The 25,513-nt window shown below is 42.2% G+C and overlaps 2 protein-coding genes across 2 annotated transcripts; both read left to right on the top strand.

Moving 5' to 3' along the window:
* The first annotated feature begins 3,064 nt into the window (after nucleotides 1–3,064).
* Nucleotides 3,065–8,420, top strand: LOC109863615. The gene is made up of 4 exons (XM_020443939.1): nucleotides 3,065–3,090; nucleotides 4,131–4,393; nucleotides 5,349–5,657; nucleotides 5,913–8,420. The coding sequence occupies exons 2-4, from the start codon at nucleotides 4,247–4,249 to the stop codon at nucleotides 6,408–6,410; spliced, it is 954 nt and encodes a 317-aa protein (XP_020299528.1). The 5' UTR covers nucleotides 3,065–3,090; nucleotides 4,131–4,246; the 3' UTR covers nucleotides 6,411–8,420.
* Nucleotides 8,421–11,346: 2,926 nt separating this feature from the next.
* LOC109863654 lies at nucleotides 11,347–13,756 on the top strand. Its single transcript, XM_020444038.1, has 2 exons — nucleotides 11,347–11,691; nucleotides 13,243–13,756. Exons 1-2 carry the CDS (start codon nucleotides 11,347–11,349, stop codon nucleotides 13,564–13,566), a joined length of 669 nt encoding a protein of 222 aa, XP_020299627.1. The 3' UTR covers nucleotides 13,567–13,756.
* Nucleotides 13,757–25,513: the final 11,757 nt, after the last annotated feature.

The following is a 25,513-nucleotide window of genomic DNA, read 5'->3' as shown; positions in this document are numbered from 1 at the left end:
CATAACGTGTATACTTTACTCGAAGAAGGAATAGAAAGAGAGAGAAAGAGAGAGACGCCGCTATGCGTCCCACATACCTTTATGAATGACGTTGCAGTATAACGAGAAAGGCGCGCGTTTTTCATGATAAAGTGTGTACCCGACAGTCGCGTGTCGCTTTACACGTACGATGTCTTTACATATCCAAGATGCGTCATCATTACCTAATGATTCTCTCTCTCTCTCTCTCTCTCTCTCTTTCTCTCTTCAAGAACTTTCCTGCAATATTTATTACCTCATTAAAAAAAGATAATAATCTGCAAATAAACAATTTGAAGTATTTTATAATTTCACACTTTTTTTTTAACTTGCAATTAAACTTGTAAATTTTTCCACCATCTTATTTGCGCTCCTTCTCGACTCTCTTATTTGCTCGCCCGTCCTTTTTCGGTGGTGAAAACATCAAGTGCGTAATGCATCTCATTTTCTTCTTTCGGAAACACACGCGCAAACGCTAAAACTCCCTCATTATCCGAACATCTACGCTACGAAAACTCCTCCGAACGAGAACTCGCTACTTTATTATTTCGCAATCGATAAAGATTACCTTTCCCGACTAAAGTAGTACCTACAAACCGCGCCGCGCTGTGTACAAGCAATGACACGCGAGTCGCGATTTCCTGCTCTCTCTCTCCACCCTTTTCTACGTACTTATCCTCCGTGCGTGCGTGCACTTTTGAACGCACCGTCTGCACACTCTGTCTTTCTCTCTCTCTCTTTCTCGCTCTCGCTCACCGATATGGGATCCGCGCGAAGCCAAGTCCAAATGGCTCCGTATCGGGCACCTCGCTCCCACACTCGCTCTCGCACAACGGCGATAATATTGCGCTCTTTCTACCACTTCTGCGCGTCCTCCTTTCATGTGTGTGTGCGCGCGCGCGCGCGCGTGTGTGTGTGTGCGTGCACGCGCGGCCGTACTTTGTGTCTCTCTCCTTCGCTCTCTCTATCTCTCCGCGAGCTCTCGCTCCTTTTCTCCATTCCGTCTTCCAACCCGTCGGTCCAAGGAGGCGAAGGTGGAGGCTAATCACCACGCAATCACCGCTCCCGGGACTCCGACCCGTTCCCAGAAAGCAGCAACCGCCTTTTGCCGCCCCGGGGGCATTCACCACCGCCGCGTTACCGCTGCTGCAAAACCAACAATCTTCGTCCTGTGCCGCGGAAAAAAAGATCACCGCCCTCCCTCCCCGCGTCCCGCGTACCCTTCCCCGCCTCTTTTCGCCAAATCAGCCCGGAGGGCCGACCGATCGTCCGACTACTGGCATCCGGGGAATCCATCGCGAGAATAGCCGCGATTCCATCACGGGGTCCGAGAGGATCCTCCTTCCCCCTATCGAGAAACGGGGAAAGAAAGCATGCATTAAACGCGCGCGCGAAAGGATAGCCCCCCTATTTCCCCGTGTCCGCACGACATGCCGAATGGTCGAAAAGAAGTATATTTTGGGATAATTTCCTCGCGCGAATGATGGACGTTTCGTTTCTGAAACGCGTATTTTCGAAATCGACGTTATCGCGCGTAATAAGAGTGCACCGTGGAAACACAAGCGAGGATGAGGACGCCCGTTTCGAATAATTGCGCGCGCCGAAAGCGCCTACAACCTACGAATAACGTGATTATCGCGTGCGATTTGGGAGCCCCCGTAGGTGGCGACGTCGCGCGATTACACGAGATAGTTTGCCGGAGGAAAGTGCACGCCGCACTTACACAACTTCTCTCGGCGCGCTTTCGTGATGAATTAATTGCCATCTGCTATCAATTATATTTTATACGCCGAAGAAATGTTCGAACAATTTTGTACTCACATTCCGAGCGGATAATAACGGACGGCTAATGCAAATCTGAATATAAACCCGTTCTTCTCTGATGGCGCTACAACTCACGGCCGTCTTCACTTTTTTTTTTTTTTTTTTATCTTCAGACAATTCGACACGTTAAGTTTCTTATGTCATTTCACGAAGTTTACGTTAAATTCGGTTTTATCGGAAACTTACACCGAGACTGATCATTGAGATTTTTTTTACAAACTAGGTTGCCAAACCTAGCTCTTTTATCCAGATTAGAGGATAGTTCCAAAAACTTGTTTTTTTTTACATTGAAATTCCGACACATTGTATTCACTTAATCGCGTTCTGTACGAAACTAGGGATTTGTTCTCGAAGAATATTTGTTTTACTTCTCAAATGGAGATTAAATCACAGCCTGTCAGAAACAAGTAAGTTCGCACGAAGGTACTTTGTTGCTCGTCTCTACCTTCGGATGCGGGATAATGCTTGCAGAAAATCAGTAACTGGTAGGTAAGAAGGTAAATTGATATAGGAGAGAGTCGGGGGCGATGGTCGTTACGAGTGTATATAATATTGGATGCACCTTTAGCGCACGCCCACGCGATGTGCGCGGCCAACGATACCAAGACGCCTGAAACTGCGCGCAGCGGCTCGGGGCGAGACTCCGCAAAAAAGAGAAGGAGAGAGGCCACGAGTTTACGATAAGATACACGGCTACACAACTTCCTCCGGTTTGTCTCGCGCTAACGGGCTAATCGAATTGGGACTTATTGTTATGTCGTCCGCTCAGGATTCGCTCGATGCGTTCGTGCGAAAACTTACGAATCGAGATTATCGAAAGATGCAAAAAATGCTGAATAAAAAAAAAAAAACACGCAAAGATTCAGAAGTTAAAATTAAGAAGTGAATAATCTCGAACGGATCAAGAAAAACTTCAAAAACTGAATAATTGCAATAAAAAGTTGAAAGTCGAGAGCTGTTCTTATCTCGAAAAATATTGTCGAGGAAATTAACGTCTTTCTCGATCAAATATTGTGCGAGGAAGTTTGATATCTTATCTTCTTCTAGAAGTTTTTACTTCCACTTCGATCCGAGGAGTAACCAGACGAAGTTTCCAGTGATAGAACCTACAACTTCTAAAGTGCATCACACAGATATTAAATCCGGAAATGAATATAAGAGATACACGCGCGCGGGTTCACGTAGCGCGTGTGCCGAGCTTTCGCCGTTTCGTGACGATGACTGCGCGCCGTCGCGCGCGAATTATAGGTACGAACCGCCGTATCGAATTGTCATTACGCCTCGCATCTATCGTACCGCTCGCGCTGTCACTTTTAATGGATCCACGTACACACACACACACATTGTTTTTTCCTGTCGACAATCGACGCGCGCGTTAATTGTCCGCGCATTTTGTCGGTACTCACGGCATTAGCGCCATTGACGGTAGACTTTGCTGAAGCTAAGTGGCACTAATCGATTCGAATTGATTCGATGCGTAGCGCCGCAACGATGAGTACGACGGAGATGTTCGCAAATTCATCAATATGCATGGCTGCAAATCCAAACTACTTCAATCTTTTTGACTTACAATGGAGATGACAAATTATGAGACTCTTGTCTCTGTTTATTTGTATACTAGATGTTTGAATTTTTTTATATTCGTATTTACAAAAAAAAGAACAAAAAAAAAAAGAACTTGGAGATCACGCGCGCTAAAGATCGAAAGGGTCGCACATACTCGGGGTAGTTCGCGGCGAATCGTGAGGGAAGTCGTAAGCTGTGACGTTTAGTTGCGCAATAAATCCCGATTCTCCGATTTGCAATCCATTTCCTATTGCGGGGGCGACGATTGGTTGTTGCTAAATTGGCGCGTAGGTGCGTTGGTACGTACCTACGTACCGGTGTAGGTACGCGCCGAGTGTGAAAGTCGGAAGGACCCTCATCTTTTCCTTTCCCTTCTTCGCGCGCGCGCGCGCGAAATGCCACTCGGTCTCTTCTCGCGAATCCGGTTAATAACGTCATCAACTCAGACCGCGAGTTGTCTGGCAATTTCGAACCGTAAATAAAATCGTCATCTCACGGTTTTTACGACATATTTGTCTGATTGAAACTGATATCTAAAATCGTTAACACGTTAATTGAGTAAAGAATTCAACACAAATATTAACTTCCGAACATAGGTTTTACACGAAAAATAACGAGGCATGTAATTTAACACGTGTGTTAAAAAGTTACCCATTCAAGCATACACTTAAATAATCTCCTGACATTTTTTCTGACGATTTGTTTGTGTTATTTATTTACAGATTCGGTGGCAGGAAGTCGTTTCGCGTCAAAGTGTCACGTTTTCTTGGTGATTTCGTGGCAGGTGGCGGTCTGCGGTGCGTCCGATCAATCTGTCGCGACCACCGCACCGGAATACATGGCCCATCAGCCCTGGTTGTACCCTTGCGGTAGCTTAACGCCGGAACAAGAGGACGACATGTCCAAGATACTCAAGCTGGTGCTGCTGGAGCTGAGAATCGTGTACTTCAACAAGTCCATCTCGCAGTTCGAAGCGTACTCGGAGGTAAGGAGAAGCACACGAGAGCGCTCTGCCGCTCGCGACCGCGATTCCGTAATTATAATTGCAGCACAGTGTCGCGGGGCAATGCCGCGTGGGTAGCGCGCTCGAAGGGGACTGCGCACGTGCGCACAATGCAACCGTCGCGCTGGTGCACAGTCCTACTTTTCCCGTGCGCGGCGATTTGCATCAATATTACGATGTGCCACGCACATCGCCAAGCGTAATTACCTTTTCTAGAGCCCGCCGGCGGCGTTTTCAGACACCTCGCGGATTCGAAGTAACAAATTGCTTCCGTCGAACAAGAGAGAGTACCGTTCGATATAAGAAAAAAAAAAATTGTCACGTTCTCGTAATGTGATTTAAATGTTGCTCTTGCGAGATAGATAAATGTGGCTGCGTTTGCGCAAAAGGTTTTGTGTTCGTAACGTCGCGAGAAGAGAACGAGATGAAATATGTTATTGTTTGGTCTACTATAGAGAGCCTGTAGGATTGAGTTTGTCACGGGGCAAATCTCGCGCAGCGGCTTTGATAGAGAGATTTATTTATCGATTTTTATCACTTCAAATCTTAGTTCGGAACGTAACCGCATTCCCCGACACAAACTTCTAGTCTCTTGTATACTTTTTCGAGTGCGGTACGTGTACGTGGCGCTTCATTTGTATACGAATCGAAATCGCAAACAAATACTACAGCGGATAATACAATTCTGATTCATTCACGAAAACAAATGTAAATATTGAACACGTAACAATTCTCAATTTTTTAAGATATGTTTTTAAACATTAATTTTTAATTCTACGTATAAATATATACTTTGTGTTACAATATTATTTCTCTAATGTCCGATCACTGTGTGGACTTTAAAAAAAAATCTCTCGTAAAGAATTCCACAGACGGTACTAAAACGCGGCGTACAAATCGTAAAATTCTGGAAAATGACCAAATGTTGTTCTTTCAGGAGCCTACGAAGAACCTGCATATATCGCACAGTTCTCGCAACAGTCTGAACTGGTTGCCCAACAAGAACCAGCTGGCGTGTTTTTACAGAGAGATTTGCAACTTGGACAAGCCGGTGAGAAGAAAAGTTGCGCATATCCTTCCGCATTTGTACAACATGCTTCAGAGGTTTGACATCACGTTCTACGCTCTGAAAGAATTTCAATACGACGAGATCGAGCCTATCGTTCAGGGAGAAGGAGGAAGCAAAGTCACGCTCAAGACTAAACGACACGAATTCTTTTTGAAGCTGCACACTTACAATTTACAGGTAAATAATCTAATATTCATTTTCTATATATAATATTCATTTTTTATATATAACGAGAGTTATGTGTCAACAACAAGCCGGAGAAACACTTCGCTTTTGTCGCTCGTCAGAAATGCTCGTAAATCAAATCGATCGTTTTAGTTCAAGTGGAGATACGAGTTTGCGCGCGCGCGCGTCTTATATTTCGCGCAGTGAAAGCGCGAACGTGTGCGTATTGTAAAAATTGAAACTTCTGATCTCGCTGTATGATTGCAGATCATGTGCGAGGTCCAACGGGGTATCAAAAAGTTGAAACTGAAACTGCCCGCTCCGGAAACGATGCAGATCGTGATGGACAATCCGCATTACAAGAGTCGCAGCAATCAGATGACCGATATGATACTTCAGGACAAGGGTGTGCTGGCCATGTACAAGACTTTCTTGCACGAGTGGATGAGGATTATTCGCGCGATTCGCCAGCCCGCGCGTTGCGCACCGGTGAAGAATCAAACGATGAAACAGATCGGCATGGAGGAACACGCGAGTCGTCACGCGTACTCGTCTCTGCGACAGGTTACGAAGCACCGCGTTCAACATCAACCCGTGATAAGACATAGCGCGTATCAGGGAGGTGTGAAGAATCAAATCAAGCGCGCGAAGAATTCTCAGCTTGATCTGACGAGCGCTACGCACGTCAGAAAGCAGAGAAAATGGGCCAGAATGAGGAGGCAAAGAAAAAAACCGTTCGCAAAGAAATGCAAGTGGGGCGTGTAAAACCGTAAACCCCAACAGCGCAAGTCTCTAACTTGGATCTGGCTCCGAGAGATCTTAGACGCTGCTCTGTTTGAAACGTCGAAATGTATATTTATTAGATTGGACTTCAACACTCGCGTCACGAATAACGAACGGCTGATTTAACGTCCGTGCGATTTTTATACTCTATCGTGCTGGGATCACTCGTTATTCAGTTTTGTTACACAATGAATCGAGTGAGTGATTTGGATCGGTACTTCGCAAACTCGTCAATCGAATCGCGACCGATTATTCTTATAAGAGAGATTAGCGTTAAGATTATTCTCTGCAGCCATGTGAAGCGGTTTACTTTAGCTTGATAAAATTGTCTTCGCCAGATAGGACGGATCCTGATTGTGTTTCACGGCTGCGCGTACTAGGGACCAGTATTAAGAGATCTATTTTTACTTGGAAACAGTATTATATCTCATAACGTGTATTTAGATCGTAAGAGTTACATCTAAAAATATAGCGTGCGTAGGTGATAATGAGAGAAACTTTAGAATCGAACTATATAAAATATCGGAATATCGTGACTACGATTTGTGAAATCTGTTGTATCGCGCAAAAGAAATGTCAAACTCCCGTACCAGAGCATTTAACCGAGAAAACGAAAGACAATGTGTTATCACAATTTTGTAATTTTTTTTTTTTTTTTTTTTTTTTTTTTTTTTTTTTTTTTTTTTTTTTTGTTAGAAGCAAGTACTTACGCGATCAGAGCTAATCATTGTGTAAACTAACGTGTATGTTTTTGGAACCAATTCCAAAAACCTTACACGTGATTGCTGCTCTGATCTGAGATTCATAGTATTCACGGTCGGATTTTGTTTGAGATCGTCTTCAGACGGAAGCTAATGAGACGGTTCGTACCGTTCATCATCTTAAAATTTAAGAATTACGAATATATGAGACCTCACTCTGCCGAGTGAACAACGTAATCTGTGCGCGATGCGCAAATGTCGATAGTACGTGAAAGGATTGACAACGAGTTCGGCACATTTAGATGGCGAGAAACGTGAAACTTATTTATTGTAGCTTTAACTCGCGAGCGGATGAGCTTAATTTTGTTTTAGCTGTGATATCCCGAACGTACATTAACGTACAGAGTTCCTACATTTATATATACTTGCATGTACATAACATACACACGCACACATACAAGTACACACACATTACTGTATCATGTAATACACACTATATAGATAGACATCGTGCTTGAGAACATGTACAATACGTACTTTAGAACGTAAGCAATTCTTCTTTTTCCCGTCGCACGTAGAATCTCTCTTGTCGCGCAAAACGTGACGACATCCCATTTTCTCAAGCTGGTTTCCGCGTTGACCACGACTGACGTCGCGCGCAAATCGCGCGAGAAACCGAGCGAATTTCAGCGGAATCGAATTTTTCGAGGAGATTTCGCGGTTCCTTTCTTTAGATCAGATTTTTTTTAGTATAGTAGCCGACAGTGCGCCGATAGAGCTCGACAAGGTGTATCGTTAAGAAAGTGTAAGAGAAATCACGCACGCGTGTGCGTTTGAATTCTGACCTGCGCATGTAATTTTATTCCACGACGTTGCGCACTTGAGTTTTACCTGTTGTACACGTAACGTATACGTACGATAGAGTAGAAATATTTGTAATTGCGTATTCAATGTTTCTTTTTTTTTTACACACTGTACTTAAGCTCGATCGTAATTTAGTTTTGTTACATAACTTTTTTTTGTACCGCGAATACGCCGCGATATTGAACGTAGATGCGTATTTTTTTTCTTTTTTTTTTTTTTTTTTTGGCTTAGAACATTCTGTTCCCGATACACGGTAGAATATTTATTCGGACACGTTTCCACGACGTTTCTCTATTTATTGTATCACGTTACCATTGCATGTATTATACGTATATACATATATATATATATATATAATATATATTTATTGTCATTGCTTTATTTATACGCAACTGTCTCGAATAAATACGATATTTTGTATCACGAACTGAACGCGTGAATTTTTTCTCCTCGATGCAATTGCCCCAATAATAATCCCTTGAATGATTATCTAATGTAATTAATTAAATGACACAAATATTGACTTGACCTACAAACACACACACGTACACACATGTGAATGTGCAAAGTGTACATGTGACCGGAAATATCAGGAGTGCATAAAGTGCTCCTCTCGCGCGTTCCTCGTAACGTTCGATCACCACCTGTAACGTGCAACGCGGAAATAATGCAGATAAGAGCATACTAAAATGTAATAAAACATGACTCATCGCCGCAAAGTGAGATATTAATATTTTAAGTAAAGACGATTGGATGAGCAATGCGCGTAATGACGTCGTTCTTTTCTTTTTTGCGACCGCAAATGTTTACAAACTTGTTTTGCACGCTGCGCGAACGTGTAGCCAATGCACCGTGACACAATTCACGGAGTTATTGTTGTTTTATAACAATAGTGACGACAGAGACGAGATAATCGGTTGTGATTTGATTTCATTCACATGGCGCGGATGTAACGTGTTGCATCGACAAACGTCGCGTACGAGAAGGAACTTTTTTATAGGATTTCTTTTTGTATATATATTTATGTGCGCGCGCGCGCCTCCGAAATTATATCACCATTTTTATGTACATAAAATGATCAAGCTAACATCGGGGCTTAGCTGCATCGTCGAGAGAACGATTTCCCAGACGCATTAAATATTGTAATAGGAGTGCACGAAGAGCGGATAGGTTGTAATCTCACACACGGTTTTCACTCGTATGTACGGTTTTTACTCGTGTGATTACAAGAGAGAAATTTGAAAACGTGTTCATTTTAATTACCCGTTGCGTTAATGAACTAATTGCGATGTACATGTAAAAAACAAAGCGGTGATAATATCTTTCTGTTCGGCTTAATCTATTCGCTCAGACAAACATGTGTAATAAAATTTATTGTTTACATAGTTGTCTAATTTATTTCTTAATATTTTTTTAATTAAATGTAACGAGTTACACTGTGTATTGAACTATTGTATTGAATATGTATTATAGAAAATAAAATCTTTATCTCAGAGAGAAAAAAAATGATAGTGATAAAACTTTTAAATTTCCGTTCTCTTTGCCGCGACTGTGTTACCGCGCTACAGTTTTTCATTTTACAATAAACGCGCTAATTTTGCAACAAATATATCAGCGAATAAATATTGTGTGCATTGAAATGCGATTTCAACGAACTTGGGGAGGGGAAAATCGCGTTCTGCTGCGTATGATGCGCTTTCTGCGGATGAATCGGGGGCCGCTATTTGTTTTCCTTTGATCGTGATACGTACGCTCTCGCGCCACTCGCGAAATAAACGCGTCACGTCGCAACCTAATCGGGCGTGAGAAAATCTCTAATCTTAGTTCGGTGAATTCACGAGCAACCTAATTATAGTATCGCCTTTTATGGCGTATCCTTTACGAGCCGCGGCACCGTTTACGTGCGTTACACGCGTCGACGTACGCAAACCCGTTACGTCTACTTCATTCAGTAGTTTTTGTCAACCCTATCGTCTCCGTATCTCGACGGGAAAGAATTGACCTCCTGACGTCAAGATTCCTCCATGAATGAGCCGTTGAATCTGCATGAAGCAAATTTCAAAACAAATTTCTAATTTATAAACACAGAAATTTTAATTTAAAATAACAAAAGCGTGCACCGCGCGAATAGACACGAATCAAATATTTTGCGGACTGCAAACTGTGCCGTGCAAAAAAAAAAAAAAATTCCATTGTATGTGATATTGCATACATTCAACTTTCCGGAATCGCATATCAAATCTCGAAATAAAGCAGATGCGATGATACGCGCGCAGCAAGAAGTCGATGCGCCTTCTGTTATAAATATTTTTCGTTTTCTTTTCTCGCTTCCAAGTATAACATTTATGTGAAAAATGTTCGGATAACAATCAACATAAGTTTGCTACAAATTTAACTCAAGAAACGGGGACGGGGGGTCGAATCGATCGGACGAGCATTTGATTTCCAGCGATTTTATTTGACGACACACGGCTTTCCCATTTGATTCACAGTGCAAACACACACCGTCGTGTGAATAGCGCGCGCGGCATTCGCGAGAGATTTCTCTGACGGAATTGTTGCGCGCAGTTGCGAATGCATGCGCTACAAACACGTGACGACAGGTATATACACCGTTGGTGTTTCGGGGAAAATCTCAATGTTCATGTGGGCGAGATCCGCCTAACGCATAGCCGATGAGGGATCATTGCGCGGTCTAAGTGAACACGTCACTTAGATAAATTTGGATAGCTTGACGTGACAGCATATCTATGACGGATGTAAGACTTCATTCATTAATACACACATACACACACTTATAGCACAGACCGGCGAGGTTGCTATCTCTCAGAATCCCACAGAACCTGAAATTCAACTCTGACGTATTTTATGGTCGCACATCAAATACTAATTATAAACATTGTGATTCGCGATAATTTCGTTATTAAGCAGCGACTTGCGCATCGCGACTGGCATTGCATAAGTATTTGCGTACCGAAAGTGGTTTGATAAAAAAAAAAAAAACAAACTCTCTCGGTTTCAACGACGTCGGAGGCTCGTTCATGATATCTCTGGGGTTCCGTCGACGGAACAGCAAAAAATCAGCGGACAAAATCTTCGCCGCAACCCCACCGCGTCTTACCGCAACGTGCGTGCGTATACGTTCGATTTGTTTACACAATCCCATATATAAGGAGGAAGTACGGGGAGTTTGACAATCTCAGTTCACGATCTCACGTCGATCGAGAACATCGTTCTCGGTGCTTTTGTCGCGTTAACACACGGTGCAACAAATCGAATTCGACGAGATCGTTCGATCCGAACTTTCAAGAAATCCGCGCAACAAATACAACTGCGAAAAATAATTTCGAAACATGTTCCCGCAAAGATTCGGTCTCATCTCGATTATACTCGTTGTCGTTACTGTCGTGCCGAAAAGGACGATGTCCAGACCGACGGTACCGACGTGGCACCTGCCGTGCGGTAGAAACATCGTCACGGAGACGATCTCGTCCGACGAGAACGACCTCAGGGGCGGTCTGGACAACGTAATGCTGCAGCATCAGCTGACGCTGAACGATTACCTGAAGCAGGACTACGAGTACTTCTACGAGAAAGTGAGGATTAGCGTTCGCGACCACCAGTACATACCCACCTGGGTGCCCGGCAAGAAGGACGTGAATCTCGTGAAGAGACTTGCCAACGCCGATTCGCAAACGGTGAGTGGACTTAACTCAACATTGTTGCCTGTCCGTGTTTTCGCGACCTAAGCTCGCCGTCATTTAAGTGTTTCGCGTAACGGCCGTCGTCCGTCCGGCCATCAAAAACTCTTGACACCAATGCGCGTTGCAATTGCAATTACCTTGCCAAGTTAAGACGCGTTGCAAAAACTCGATGAAAAATCGGCGCGATCTTTTCTCAAATTGCATCTCTAAACGACACCCTTAAGTTCTCGCGACGCATAATATGTAAGACTCGCATATAATTTGCCGCAACATTGTCGACTTGCGCGAGCTTCCTCGTCCCGTCGCAAGTTTTCTTTGCGACATTGTGTCTCGTTAGTTTCTTCGCGATCATTAATATTCATCGTTGGTAAGCGTCGTTACCGTGTAGCAGAAGCGAAAGAGCAACCCGTTGCAAGGTGTTCTACTAGCGTGCAGGTGTGCAACGAAGAGCGAAGTTCGCGGGACAAAAAGAGAAAGAGAAAGAAAGAGAGAGAGAAAGAGAAAGAGAGAAAAAGAGTTGCAACGCTTCGTGTTTTCAGCGTCCGGCCAACCTGCTGACCACCCGGTTGCAATTGATTAACGCAACGTTAAATAACAAATTTTAATGAGACGGTAATTATTATAAAGTAGCAGGCGAGCAGGAGCGAGCGCGGTCTCTCTCGTTGTGGTGCGCGCGCAACCGCGACCGTACTCGCGGCAGTTATGTTCGCCGGGTCGCGCGGCTGCGTAATCGCGCACTTCTGCCTCCTCGATGCAAGCTCGCTGATAATAACGCGGACTGATATCGCGACCCGCGGTACTCCCCAGATGCCGGTATTCCGCGTGTAAAGGTAGAGAGAGAGGTGGAGAGAAGAAGGGGAAGAAGAGAAAAACACGCATCTCTCCCTTCCCGCTCTCTGCCACGCCTCGATCTCGCCAGACCGAGCGGAGCATTGATCCGCGTAATTGCGCTTATTTTAGGATTTTCGTTCTTTTTCGGAAGATAACATTTTTACGGCTCTCTCGCGTCCCGAGCGGCAATTAACTTGCTGATAACGACAGAATAACAGGTGAATTTGTATCGCGTTGCTCCGCGCGTCTCTATTTTATTTACGTTTCATTTCCTGTCAATAAAACATTCGTTTTAGATTAGGCAACTTTAAAGCCGGATGTTGTTCGATAAATACCCGACGTACGATGAGCAATGAGAAGAGGAATAAAATTGTTACACTTGCGTGCGAATGTGTACGCGACGCTAAATTTACACACGCACACAACTGAACTTCATATGTACAGGGAGTTCCCCTTTTATAATCTTGCAAACATCACTGAAAATAATACTAAAACAAACCGCTCATAAGTATGTATATAAACGAATACCTACTAACAATGAACAATATTTACAAGTTGCATTAACAGTCTTGCGAGCTGCTTGAGAAAAGATGTAATTCTATTCGCGCGGGACTTCAAGTCGAAGTTTATTAGATGAATAAAATTTTTGTGTGAAAAAAAACGTTAATACGAACAAGCTGTATAATAATTCTTTATCTTGTTTTTTGTTTACAGATTGTTAATCACTTGCCAAAATTGCACATGGACCTTCAGAAGTTCGCCGTGGCGTTCGAGGAATTGATCGAGGACGAGATCAACTCTCAGCTACAGAAAGCTCTCAGAGAGACGCAATCGCAGTTGATGATGATGCTGTGCGAGGTCGAGAGCAACATCATGACCTTCCCGACTCTGCAAGTTCCAACTCGCGTGGAAAGAAGTATCATGAACAGCATCGAACGCGACCCGGTCGACGAAACGAGGCGACTCATCAGAGATTGGGGCATACTTCTCAAATACCGTGACTATTTGCACGCTTGGAGACATGTGTTCAACTATTAAGGACAAAGGGATATTAGACTATTGTCAGGTGATCATCGATCATCAGACGTGAGACACGTATGTGAAAGATGGCGAGCATAGTGCATTTGCAACTGACGTAAATTGATATTTAACACCTGCTGAACATCTCTAAGCCGTAAAAAGCGCGTCACTATCCGCAAAGCGGGTACTGCAAAGTCATTGACGATCATCGTTGGTCACGTAGCGACTATTGCGAAATCGAAGTCTACGCGAATTTGCCTTTAGCTCGTGAAAGTTTCCTATCTTATTTATATATTACCAAAACGATTATTTATTATTTATTATCTCAAGCAAAAATTCACTGCTTATTATTTATTCTTTTTTATATATGTATTAAATTATTTATTTAATATATTATTATTATTTATATTTAGTTCGCGAACTCTCGATAGAACTGTGACAGACAATCGTCTCAAAGTTAACGTGCAACCAATGTCGGTCTACTCGATTTTTTCGGTTGCATATGTGATAATCGGTCACGCGGTTTCAACAATCCATTTGTTGCACCTCGTTGACAAGTGATTACTCGTAGCGATAAATTATTTATGAAAGACATTTATCTCTAAAAGAGACAATTTTTATCTTTCACACAGTATTATATATTTATGATAATCGAATAAGAAATGTAATATATATATTTATATATATTGTATGCTTTTTCATAACTTATTTATAAATTTTATACACACAAAATTATACGCAATAAAGTGATAATTTATTACAAATATTTAATCGTATCTGCTCTCATTGTTAATATAATCAATTAATTTCCGTTTTTCTCTTTCATTTCCTCTCTCTTTCTCTCTGTAATATCCTTGAATCCTTACAAATCACAATCCTGAGATGCACACTTTGTTTTAAGATATCTACCAAGGGTATCTCATCGATAGCAAATATAATAGTTGAAAACTTATCCGGTAACGGGTAAAACTTTGTATCGAATCGGTACGTTCCGTCGATACAACAGTTTTCTCATTTTTCTTACACGCACGTGTGTACCTTTCCTCTTTGTGTATATCTCGAGAAACGCGCGTTACAAGAGGAAACCTCGAATGTGTGAATATCGCACATTCAAAGTGATGAGTGAAACAAATGCATGTGGGTGGTAAAAGTAAAGATGAACAAGGAAGTTGAAACCGAACGTGAGAAACTCGAGTTCGACAGAAGAAAACGAACGTATTACGTAGACACTCTCGCTCCACTAATCTTGTACTTTCCACGAATGTTCCGCGAGTGATTCATTTGTCATCTCGAGTTTTGCATATTATTATTACAACATTAATTAATATGTACGTGTTACTCGTTTACTCCGCGCAAGATCATCCCGCGACGAATAATGAAGTAATTAAAGCTTGACGATCTCTGATGTAAATGCGAACGATATGCAAATGCGTTTATAATAGCGCGATGAGATATTTCCGGCACTCACAAAGTGCACGTAATTATCTTCCTAATTAAAACCCGCCAACGAGAAGAAACACACTCGGCCACCCTGATGGTAACATAAGCAACAAAATTTGTGCAAAACTGCATTCATATGTTAATTACACGTTTTTTTTATAAGCTTTATATGATATTTTATTAGTAAACATTACACGTTTCTTAAGAACGAATTGTAAACACAGAGATTTCTCTTTGTGTCGACTATACGGTTTTCTCAAAACTAGAATTTTTGCAGCTTTCATTTTCGCAACTTTTCCACAGAAGAAAATGTTTTGTTATTACACGAAGCAGAAAGCTGTGTTGTCTACTGAAAGTTTTACAAACAATACTTTTTGCACAGCACAACGTTCCACCGACCGAATCGCGCACCAATTATTGGACATTTATATTTCAAAAAAATAAAAACTAAAAATCGCGATTATTGGAATATTTTCATAAAATCGTCAGAAATTATTAAACAATAAATTAACGTTTTTAATTCAATAATTACATGCACATCTTTCTTATGTTTATGTTGCTTCTGTCACTTTCGAAAATATGTTTTGAAAATTGCTAGCACATATATTTTGTTGAGCAATCAATATAATCTCGAAAATTAAAATGCGTTAAGTTTTGTGTGTCAAAACGAAACTGGTATCTCGGGCGTTAATATCGCAATTTGCACGCGATATTTGTCATAAATCGTGATTTTAATGTGATTCCCAACTAAAATTGGCACAGCGCGTTTTACATCAGTTCACTTTCTCCACTCGCAATTCATTTTAAATACGAAATCGATTCTGCTAAATATTGCGCGAACTTCTTTCGCTACGTTAGTAATATACTCATTATTACTTGCCGAAGCACAATAAAACCGAAAGTTTCTCAGCGCGTTCTTATTAAATAAGAACTCTTTTGCCGCGTCATTTTGCAACACATGTCGCACCTACACCAAATTCAAATAAACACAAGAAAATTACACGGCAGTAACATATTTTGTATGACGTTAAGGTTAAATTCGAATTGTATCTTTTGCGGATTATTGTGTACGTGTGTCGAGAGCGCACGAGAAGTTCCACGAGCGTGATTAAATTAAAAGCGAATTTACAATAGAAGAGAAGTCTCGATTCCACAAGGATCACGAAGTCCGTGCCCGATCATAGCAGATGCCAGCCCGTTAGTCGCTGGCATTCAAATGCCAGGCTCTTTGTTTGCCCAGTTTCCACACCGTGAATTACACTCCTGCAGATGGTTGCCGCGCCACGGCAACACATCCACAGAAGCATTATCTTTCGTACGCCTCTCGCATCTCTCAACAGAGAGCTCGCAATAATTAGACAGCGCGGGACGCTCACGAATAGTGTGTCGAGTCAGCGGAGATCGCCTTCTTCGTGGTCGACAGTCATTATCGATCGTCGTGATTTATCAGCAGTCGTTGTCGTGAGAGTTAAATCACGGAGAAGAATCGCGGTGACACCGGAACATCGACGGAGAAGGAGAACGTTTCTACATCATCTTGTATCACACAGACAAGAAAAACCGAAGAATGTTCCGACATATCTCGTGTCCTTAATTTAAAAAATCGCAATTATCGATACAGAGTTATACAAAGAAAACCGCTGACGACACACACACACACACAAGGATCTCAGGCGACAAGAAGTTAATAGCGTCGAACGACCGTGGCCGCCTTTTTCTGAAAAGCGAACAAGGGAGGTATTAGGACAACACATCGTCAATCACCAACAAACGATCGCGTTTGGCATCGTCACCGAAGTGTTCGCCTCGAAAAAAAAAATGCGCAATGATTCTTCAATATTATAATTCACGGAACCGCCCATCAAGACAGCCCGGCGTCGCGGAATCGCGCAATAATCCCGATGACGGTTCGCGTCGCGCGAAATTGCCGGTACTTCACCTTCACTCGACGTGAATCACTAGTCCGTGGAGTACCGTGCGTTCCCCGTCGCGTACAAGAGAAAAAAAAATCATCTTTCTGCAGTTAGTTAAAAAACTTTTCGGAGTCACTTCCACCCGGAATGATTACCGATTTCTATCGTTTTTTCATTAAAAAAGAAATTCTTCCTCAGTCAACATAAAAGGTAGATATTTTTTTATACGCGTGTCTGATTGATTTCGCAATCGGTTCGTACAGCGAGTAAGAAAAATGTGCGATGCCGTCTGTCGACGGCTTCGGAATCCAGAAATCGAGAAAACGCAACCGGTAGTCGACTGAGTTCCGACTCGGTGAAGTGACCGATGTAACCTACGAGTCAAGAATCTCGATAAAAATCTACCGGAAAAAGTTTCTCTTAGTTATGGTTACTATCGCCTATTGCTCGTGACGCAATTTGTTAACGCTTCAACTTGATTCTCCCTCATCCGAAGTATTTCACTCTGATTATTATAAATTATAATTAATATTTACATATCTATAATAATTATTTCTTCAAATGTCCGACGCTATTGTACGCGCACGCTATTGTTATTTTTATTTAACGTGTTGTCAGTGAACACAACCTGTCACCGCGATGACAGATAGTATATACGTCTTATAAACCATATAATACACATATGAGAAATGTCAGAAATAACGCATAAAAATCAAACTCAAAAAATAGTGAGAGAGAGAAGTGGAAAAACAACCCGTGACTAAAGTCACGTGACAGGGAAAAGGGTAAAAAAAAGAATATTATATATATTATATGTAATATTCTATATCCATATATAATACACACACATACGCATATATATAGATATATATACCGTAATCACGTGACCAAAGTCAGTAACACCGCCGCGGTCGCGCGGCCGAGGTCAGTGACTCCACCGCAGTCACGCGACCGAGGTCATTGACCCCCCCCCCACCAAGGCCGCGCGGCCGAGGTCAGTGACTCCACCGCAGTCACGCGACCGAGGTCATTGACCCCCCCCCACCAAGGCCGCGCGGCCNCAAGGCCGCGCGGCCGAGGTCAGTGACTCCACCGCAGTCACGCGACCGAGGTCATTGACCCCCCCCCCACCAAGGCCGCGCGGCCGAGGTCAATGACCCCGCCAAGGCCGCGCGGCCGAGGTCAGTGACTCCGCCAAGGCCGCGCGGCCGACGTCAGTGACATTACTGTAGTATGTATATAATACATACAATACAATATAAAGTATAATATTATAAATATATAATAAATTATATGTATAATATGTGTATTATTTAATGTTATATATAATATAAATTACAGTCACGTTATTTTCACGTGTTGTTTTTCTACTTTTTCCTGTCACGTGACTTTAGTTTTACGTTTTTAATTTTCTCTACATATACGACGAACTGTCTCAAAATCGCTTTTCATTATTTACTCTCTTGATCTTACCGATTCGATTCGACTCGATCAATCAACCAATCAATCGGCAACGCGGAAAAGAGGAAACAATAGGTGCGATATATTCGACTCCAAACGCGCACTTCTCGTGCCTTTTTTAATATAGGATTGTCTCATGAAAATCTCCTCATTCTTAATCGCATGAATTTCGCGTATAAAAGGCACTACACCGTGCCTCTTGATTTACGGAGTTGATTTTTTTCTTGCTGCTCCTCGACAATCGCATACCGTGCGATTTGTACGCACTTCACGTGTTAATAATATACGATACGACGCTGAGAAGAAAATACATTCCCGCACGTGAGCACAATCGTGCGGGCCTGTCGGGGAATGAACGCGATGCGACAAACAAAGATCGCCCTGTTTCTTCGTTGAGCACGTCAACGACCACGAAGTCACCGCATTGTGCATGCTTCATCGGGACGTGCTCGTGTCGGCGCGCGGGTGAAAGACACGTTGAGAAAAGAGCGTCCTGGCATTTGGGACAGCGATTGTCGGGAATGCAAGGGCACGAGATGTTGTAAACATCTTTGCATCCTCGTATAGTCGTGCCGTTAAAATATCGCCATTACATTCTTATTTAAAATTGTGAATATTCAGACAAATATCGCCGTACCTGGAGATTTCCTCCGTTATAATAAGAAAATAAATAAATTATCGTCAATACAAGACATTCGCGAAGAAGTTCGAGCGTGTGCAGACATCGAACATCGAGGAGAAATCGGGAAGCGAGCTGGGTCGAATTCTTTCGTCTGTCGACGATCGATACAAAGATAGCATTATCGATACTTACGCTGATTTGCGAGCTAATAAGTTTGTCAATCGGATGCACGCGCATCCAACAAACAAATTGGAAAGCTGAAAGAGAAAAGACATTTTCGCGTAGTCGCGAGCGCGCGGGCGGCGAAGCGATGTTACGTTTTGATCGAGGAAAATTACACACACGTATCTGGCAATTTGAGGCATATCTCGCACAGTCTCCGCGCGATTATGTATCTCTCTCGTTCCGACAATAAAAAATCAAACGTAAACTCGTAAGACGAATTTGTCTCATCTCAATCGTCACTTTCACTTTCACCCACTCGACCGATTCTGAATTTCTTCTTCTTCTGTTCTCAAAGATACGAAATAATTATATGGTAATTTATTTCTGCAGTTAGCAGGAGGATTTCCTTCTCGTGATTTATTCCAAATTCTCTCACCGGTCGCGTTATAACTCTTCGAAGCTCGTAAAACCCGCAGCTAACTCGACAAATTCGCCGTGAAATGTCACGGTTTGAAATGCCACCTGTTTTTGGCATCTCAATCTCGCACAAGGAGAATGTATAATCGATGTGTCAACGTGTTAAAAGAGCGCCGCGGGTCTCTCTCGCTAGTTTATTTTTTCTTTACACACACACAGCACCGCCACACCAGATGACTCGAAGGCGTGATCGCGAAATATGTAAAACGCGTAAACGTCAGCTTGTCGCTTTAAAAACTAATTTCCCGCCGAAGACAAGAGAGTTACTGCGCCTGGACGCGGCCCGGGCGGGTGATTTACGAGCGTGCTTCGGGTGGATTTCTGCTACAATTGCTAATTATACGCGCAGATCGCGACCCGACAGCTCCTCCTCCTCACTCGCGTTGTTGCGTGCGTTGCTAACGTACGGGAATAACCGCGTTTTATATCACGTCGTAATTTATATACGATCTCGTACGACGATAATTCATAAAATACATCTCGTTATCATTGGTCGTTAACGTGCTTCCGCCGTTAATTGTAGTTTTCATTGGCGCGCCTATTATTTTACGACGATACGCGGCAGATTTGTGTATTTCGCAAAAACTACATCGCTAAGCTTTACGTGCGCTCTTTTGTCAAAATATAAAATATGATACACCTGACATCGTTCACTCGTGTGGCAAACGCGTGAGCAATGTGTCCGTACAATGAATAGCAAAGGTATTTATTAAGGACCACACCTCGGTGCATGACTTTCAAATTCTGCACTTGCGGCAGGATTTCACCGTACAACGCGCAGATTTCCAGCAATCGAATACAGCAATCATCTCGCATTGTTCGCGACATCGCGAAAAACGCGAGGATATAACACGCGTATATTATACTATCCGCTAATATTGGCCGCAAAGAAAACAAGTTCTGTTTGTCGGTCATGGGATTGTTTATCCAACACGCGTGTTTTCCCGCTAAAGATCATTGACGTCAACCCACGACGACAGTCGTATAATGGCGACGCGCCATCTACCTTGGAAAGACCTATTCTTGGAAAGTTCACGCGACAAGTATGAAACCGTAGATGCACCGCGCATGAGATACGCACGAGAACGTTAAATACACAGGTGTCTTCGAGCATTGACACGATATGCCATTAATACACGAGTCAAGCAGCTCGCGCGTGGCCGCTACGTGTAAGCCGCGCACAATGGTGAGAGATGCGCATTGACCTATTCAGCGCCGCCGGATTCACCACGGCTGATTTAATGGCGAGTCGAACGGAGGCTCGAGCAGCACCTTACTCGTCGCTCGTGCAGGTCAACTTAAAGTCACGTGAATAGACCGCGGCAATCTCGCGTCGCGACCGCGAGTACACGTTTCGTGGGGAAACAGAAACGCGACCTAGTTTTTGTACGGTTTAATTGTACCACATTTTCTCCGGTCTTACACACGCACGGCATACCGAACTGAGAAACACGTCAAATGTTTTAATATGTATAAGTTCTCTCGCTTTCTTAATTTTTACAATGGTGCGGTCCACAAAAGATCTCATTACAGTTAATGTAATCTTTTCTCTGTACACCAACCATTGTAATGTTTTTTTTTTTAATTTTAATTAATTATTCAAATCAAAAATTTGCACGTATAAATTAGATTTCTCCTTTGGAATTTCATCGATCTCATCGTTGTAAAGGTTAATCGTTCTCTTTTGACGGGAGATTCGGAGGAACATTCTCCGACGAGCAGGATTTCCGCTCGCCTGTCACATTTGTTACGGCGAGAATTACTGAAGAAATGAAGGTTGCGCTGTGTGCGCGTGTTTATATGTGTTCTGTGTATTTCTTTGTAAGTAAAAACTACTTTGAACGATCTCGCTTAGACAGTATTTGTCAATCAGACGCGATTGGGAGAAGCGCGCGGCCGTCGTTTATTTCTCAAGAAGAAAGTTATGTCTCTCATCTTGTCGAAAACGTGACATTCGCGTGAACCGCACGTCGATCGTTTTCTACCGTAGAAACGTTTCAAGTGAAAGCATCATATTCGCGCGTTATTTTACACCATAACGTCGCACACACAGGAAACACGACGGCAATTTTCTATAAAATGACAATTTGCTCTTGCCGTCGTGCGATGTAACGCGCAATCTGCAAGACGAATAAAATTTGTTTTGCGCAATCCCGACTGATTGTGCGACCGAAACGTGAAGACTGTTACGATACGAGCTTTTGATATCTTCAACAGCGACTGTTATTGTACCACTCTCTTCAATTATCAATCTCTCTTCTCACAATAAATACATAGAAACTTTGGTGTATAAAAACATTTATATAATAAATAAAAAAGGCAATATATATATATATATGTATAAAATTCCAAGCGATATGTAACGATCGAAAAAGAGGATCGAATTACGTAAGATTATCCGCGAACAATGATCAGGTTGCGTAGGTAAAAATGATTGTCGCACCAGATGCTAGACACGTGTTAAGTAGGCAGATAAGCGCGCACTTGCGCGTAGACTCCGGAAACGATAATTGCGCAAGTAACAAGACTCATCGATATCGAGTCACATAAAGCCCACCGTGAATGCTAATGACGTTCGGCTATCGCTGACTTTTGAATTCCGTACAACGTTCCGTATAAGGACACAAGATCTAATGTAATCGTACATCGAAAGGTCGGCAAACCCGACCGATCCGCACAATCGCTCATCTCGACAATGTTAAGAAATCATCAGGCACAATTTCGATCAGATGATTATTGTGCCGTTATTGCGCTCATAACGGTGAATGTTGTAACTCTCAAGGTTACGTAGTAAAACTTTGGCATAAAATTCCGAGACGAAATTCGATCTCGACGCGGTTCAACCTTCACCGATGTGAACTGGTTTACGTTTGAAGTACGTATTTGGAACAATCCGCCAACGTTCGCTCGAGAATCGATCCTCGTTTAATATTCATCCATTCGAGTTGCTTTACAGCTTCGTAAAAAAAAAAGAGTTTGCTCGCGAATTCTTCCGCAATTTGGCGGCGACGTTTTTCTCTCGACAAGATAATTTATCACTTGCCTGTTTACCGACTACGGAAATATAAAATGTCTTTTTTTTTATCCCGCCGTGTGAATTTCTCAAGATTTTCGTGGAACGCATCAACATAATTGTTACTAGTTCACGTGTGTAACGAACTAATTGTACGAGGGATATAACTCACGTCACTAATTATAATTACATGCCTATCGTAGTTGTTGGCTTGAACGCTCGACTTTAAAATACATTGTGTTTAAAACGGCGTGTGCGCTGTGAGACACACATGACGAAAGTATCGTGAAACAAAACTTTACTGCACTGTTTTCAACAACGTGCAATTGTGCGTTAAAAGAGTTCACCGATACTGCGCACTTTACCGCGCGTACTTCAAACCGAACCTATAATACAGCGCCGCGAAATGTGTTATTACGCGGTTCTCCAAAGTTTTTTTTGATGCTCCAGTATTGCAATAATTAGTAATAATTAAAATTTTACAGTATATATACATATTGAAAAACAAGAGTTACATACATACATCGTATAAAAAAAAGAAAAAATAATTTTAAATAAAACTTCCGCTAACACACATCCCACTTATCTCGCACACAATCTCCATTATAATAATTTTTAAACTGACAATGACGGAATTACGCGCGCCGAAGCGACAAAGGACGCGTAATTGTAACAAAAGAACGGAAGAAACGTGAAAATTAAAATTATACACTCGAGCGCGCGCCTGTTCAAGTCACCTTCAACAGCGAGGACGTAAAAGGCACGGGCGATTATTTTTCATACTGTCGAGCTTTATAATAGTTGTAGAGATAAGATAGTTTTTGTGATCATTAATTAAAGCCAAGATGAGATAAAATTTTACGGCAATGCATTGTTCTGAGCGCGTCGTCGACGCGCGGGACATAATAAATCGCGAGTATAATAAATCAAAATTTATTAGTTTGCTACGGACCGTTATTTCTCCTTTGAGTAGAAAAAAAAAAAAAAAACGAAATCGAGACTTCGTATCGCATACACGGGAGGATTAACAGGAAGGCGATGTAACGATCGATCACGGTAGATCGAGCACTCGGAATGTTCGTTTTTGAGAAACGAACGGCAGAAATGCACGCGCCGATATATATACGTGATATATCGATCAATCCGATCGGACGCGTACGAGTTGCCTGTAGGCTTCACGCACCGCGACACCGTAGTAAGATTTTTCCATTTTTATCATGGTGGTTTTCGCCGAGGTGTCGATAGACAGCGAAAAAAAAAAGGATCTTTATCGCACATACATTTCACCGGCCTAGCGATAATATAATTGACCGCTCGCCATTTGCGAACACACGTATACGGAGGACGCACGTATTACGAATTTCGAAATCGCGCGATTTATCGAACGGACTTCATTTATTTCCCTCAGCGAGCTAACGAGGGAGCTATCGCCGAGTCCTTGAACGATAATCGGTATTAATTGGCAAACCGCGTACGATACCGCAGATCTCTCTTTCGCATTACTTAGCTGTTTCGTTTAATATACTGTTACTTGTATCGGCGAGATAAAAAATAAATAATATCCACAGCGATGACTGTGTGTTCATGTTTTTTTTTTCTTTTTTTTTTTTTCTTTTTTCCGTCTCGAGATGCAAATCTGAGTTTCGATAAAAGCGCGCGATATCGGGACAAGAACCGCGCGGGTTCCAAAACCCCGTTCCCGAATAACAGCAATAAACGCTCAATGTTTTGCAATATTTAACAGACGTTATCGACTTTACGTGTCACGTATGATTGATACTCAACTATTCATTAGTAGTCTATAAATATTAGATACCGGTGCGCAACGTTTACGGATACACCTTGTAAAATATAAAAGACCAAGTTTCGCAAGCCTCGGTGAAAAATGCGATTGCTGTACCGTGATTAAGTTCAACCGTAATAAATTGCCTATTTCTAATTAAGTGTAAATTGAAAAAATGTTGCCACAATATATATTTTTTTAATGCAAAATCTTTTCAAAGTTTAAAAAAAAAAACAATTCAAATTTACCGCAGCATCAAAGCAGATTAAAGAAGCGACTGCATTTAAGATGTGTACTCGTGTAAGATGTGCGGCAATTTAGAACGATCCGTAAGTTTCATCAGAGCCTACCCACGATCCCGTTGTGTGTGCACCGTGTGTTCTCCCCCTCTGATGGCGGTAAATGTTGGTAAACGAGCGGCAGTAACCGCGAAATCATGCGCGTTTTCTCGTCGAGATAATTAATAACGCAGAGCTCGGTCTGATGGCATGAACGTCTGTGGCTACAGCAAGTGCGAATGTAATTAACCGAGTTCCGATCGCGCATAAAAAGTTAGTTAGTATGTATTTTGAGATCTGAGCGTGTCTCGTACAAGTCATTTATCGATCTACTATGTACTGCCTTCGCGCAAAGACTCCGACTCGCATCGAGGAAACAAGTTCCTGAATCGGCGTAAATGTCTTAATGATCGCAACAAGTATCTCTTAGTTGGAAATTTATTCAAGAAATAATTACGATCAAGTATATTTGTACAAAGTATCTAAAACTTTTTGACAAAATTGTGAAAGTAGATTAGATCACGTTGAACCAAAAAGTTACGTACTACTTTGCAATATTTATTTGCAATTTATTGCAATATTTATTTTGCAATAGTTATTAATTAATTACATAATTCGTCTCTCACGCGCTTACTGGTTTAATTGGCACGTCGGTCTCGTCAAAAAGTTACTACGTGTAAAGTCAGAAACTAATAATTAAAAACTACTTGAAACATTGAGAACTGTTATAATTAATATTGGCACGTCTAATAATTATTTCCTCAACAAATGTCACTGCTCCACATCCGGTCGTTTATCTCGCAAACTTTTTAC

Source organism: Pseudomyrmex gracilis, unplaced genomic scaffold (genome assembly GCF_002006095.1).
Source record: "Pseudomyrmex gracilis isolate BER0280 unplaced genomic scaffold, ASM200609v1 scaffold_11, whole genome shotgun sequence".
Taxonomy (NCBI): Eukaryota; Metazoa; Arthropoda; class Insecta; order Hymenoptera; family Formicidae; genus Pseudomyrmex; species Pseudomyrmex gracilis.
Note: the sequence above shows the minus strand (reverse complement) of the source record. Positions and strands in the feature narration are given on the sequence as shown.